At 48.7% G+C, this 2,910-nt stretch overlaps 1 protein-coding gene across 1 annotated transcript; it reads right to left on the reverse strand.

Annotated features, from left to right (window-relative positions):
• Positions 1-2,283: 2,283 nt before the first annotated feature.
• On the reverse strand, positions 2,284-2,910 carry LOC112778300 (uncharacterized). The gene has a single exon (XM_025822633.1). It carries the CDS (start codon positions 2,908-2,910, stop codon positions 2,284-2,286), a length of 627 nt encoding a protein of 208 aa, XP_025678418.1.

The raw sequence follows: 2,910 nt of genomic DNA on the forward strand, positions 1-2,910 counted from the left end.
AGCAACCCTAAAAAGAGAAAGCGAGATTCTGGGAAGGCACTCTCGGTAATGGAGAAAAACTTTGATGCTGGGGGTTTTATTGAATCCCAGTTGCTCTTTGGCACCAAAGAGTTTTTCCGTGATGCTGACCTTTCTGGGCAGGCTAGGTGGATCTACCGTAGTCTTCTCCGAGCTGCAGCTATTGCAAAGAAGGTAGAGCCAGTCTTGAAAAATTATCATGCTATGGAAGTGAAGCTTTGGGATTCCCAAAAAGATCTGACAAATTTAAGATCTCGGGAGGAGTCCCTAAGGACTAAGTTGTCTGAACAGGGGAAGAAGGCTGAAGAGGATGCCAAGGAGATCAATAGGCTGGTGGATCGGGACATGGCCTTGATGAAAGACTTGAATACTGCTCGTGGTGAGGCTGCCGCAGCTAAGAAGAAGGTTGAGGCGTTGGAGGAGAAACTGAAGTTGGCGGAAAGCTTGGCAGAGACTACCCGTAAGGATATGGTTGCTTTGAAGAAGAGGATGAGGAACTTGCCCAGGGGGCCCGGGAGGCCGTGAAGCTGACCGAAGAAGGGATCAAGCTCCAGGTGTCTGTGCTGGCTTCCGATCTCAATCTTTCCCAAGTTGGAGCTCTCAAGACTGTTGAGAATGGGAAGATTGTTGATATCCTGAAGCCTTGAGGTGGCCGTGTCTCTCATCTTTTGTTCTTCCTGCTCTTGCTTTGTGACTTTTGCTTTTTGCTTTATGGGCCTGTTTAGGTGCCTTCATTTGTAATGAATACTTTAACTTTTTATTTCAATGTTGTTTTCATTAATGGTTGTTCGCCGGTTCGGGCCGTCGCGGCTTTGCTTTATTTTATTGCTTTCGATTATCCGGGCCGTCGTGGCCTTTTTGGTTGTTTGCCTGTTCGGGCCATCGCGGCTTTACTTTATTTTACTGCTTTCGATTACTCGGGCCATTGTGGCCTTTTTGGTGTACCGTTTTTGTGGTATTTTCTACCCTTGTTGCTTGTTTTAAGCTTAGGTCCCTTTGGTTCTCGGGGTGATCAGTCCCGGGCTTCCGTTAAGTCGACCGTTCGTCATTAGTGCCATTATGTCATTTTGTCGTAAATCTTCTTAGGTTTTCCATGTTCCATGTTCTCAGTACCTCGCTTCCATTCAATTTTTCTAGCTTGTATGCCCCTTTGCCGAGGACTTCTTTTACCCTGTAAGGTCCTTCCCAATTTGCAGCCAACTTGCCTTCTCCTGGCATTGTTGGTCCTATGTCGTTACGTCGTAAGACCAGGTCGGCTTCCCCGAGGCTTCTCTTTAGCACTTTATCGTTGTATCTTAGGGTTATCCTTTGTTTGATTACTGTCTCTGTCAAGTGTGCCATCTGCCTTGTTTCGTCAACTAGGTCTTTCTCGACTGCCTCGCTTCCTCCTCCGAGGAGTAGCCTCAGACTCGGCTCCCCTATTTCGACTGGGATGACTGCATCGACCCCATATGTGATTCAGAAGGGGGATTCAACGGTAGATGATTGAGGGGAGGTTCTGTAGGACCATAAGACTGAGGCTAGCTCGTCTGCCCATGAGCCCTTCCTTCCTTCAAGTCGTTTCTTTAGCCCTTTTAAGATGACTTTGTTGGCTGCTTCTACTTGTCCGTTGCTTTGAGGGTGCTCGACGGAGGAGAACCTTTGCCTGATTCCTAGCCTCGAGAAGAACTCTTTGAATTTTTTATTGGTGAATTGTGTCCCATTATCCGATATGATGGACTCTGGGATCCCGAACCTAGTGATGACTTGCCTCCACAAAAATTTTTGGCAGTTTGCTGCAGATATGCTGGCTAGTGATTCTGCTTCCACCCACTTGGTGTAGTAGTCCATGGCTACTATCAAATATTTTACTTGTCCTGGCCCGGGCGGGAATGGCCCCAAGAGGTCGACTCCCCATTGAGCGAAAGGTCGGGGTGCCATCATCGAGCTGAGTTCCTCGGGTGGGGCTTTGTGGAAGTTGGCATTTTCTTGGCATTTCCTGCACTTCCTGACGAACTCCTGAGTGTCTGACATCAGGGTGGGCTAGTAATATCCCACTCATATGATCTTCCTTGCCAACGACCTCCCTCCAATATGGTGACCACAACACCCCTCATGGACTTCGCTCAAGACGTAGTCCGTTTGGTCGGGGCGCAGGCATTTGAGCAAAGGTTGGTGGAGTCCTCGCTTGTACAACTGCCCTTGTATGATCACATATTTGGGGGCTTCTCTCCTGATGGCTTGTCCTTGTTTCTCGTTTTGTGGTGTTTCGCCTTTCTCCATATATCAGAGGATGAGGTCTATCCAGGAAGGGGAGTTTGGTGTTTGGGTTGCGCATAGAATGATTGCTGGCTCAGCTGTCAGCCCTTGGATTAGCGACCTGTTTCCTGCTCCAGGCTTGGTGCTCGCTAACTTGGAGAGGAGGTCTGCTCGGGCATTCCTTTTCCTAGGAACATGCTGGATTATGACTTCATCGAAGTTTTTGCATAGCTCCTTTACCTTATCTAGGTATTTCTGTAGTAGTGCATGCCTGGCCTGGTAGCTGCCGTTTATCTGGGATGTGACGATCTGGGAATCACTACTTACCTCAATCCTTGACACTCCGACCTCTTTGGCTAGAACTAGCCCTCCTATCAATGCTTTGTACTCTGCCTGGTTGTTGGAGACTGGGAAGTCGAACCTGATTGACTTCTCATAAGCTATTCCTGCCGAATTTTCCAAGATGATCCTGCCCCCCCCCCCCCCGAACGCTTGCTTGGAAGCTCCGTCTACGTGGAGTTTCCACCGTGTGTTTTGTATGTTGGGTGCTTCTCCTGTGACCTCTACTAGGAAGTCCGCCAATGTCTGGGCCTTGATTACTTGCCTGGGTTCGTACTGCAGGTCATATTGGGATAGTTCTACTGCCCATGCCAT

This window comes from Arachis hypogaea, chromosome 19 (genome assembly GCF_003086295.3).
Source record: "Arachis hypogaea cultivar Tifrunner chromosome 19, arahy.Tifrunner.gnm2.J5K5, whole genome shotgun sequence".
Lineage (NCBI taxonomy): Eukaryota > Viridiplantae > Streptophyta > Magnoliopsida > Fabales > Fabaceae > Arachis > Arachis hypogaea.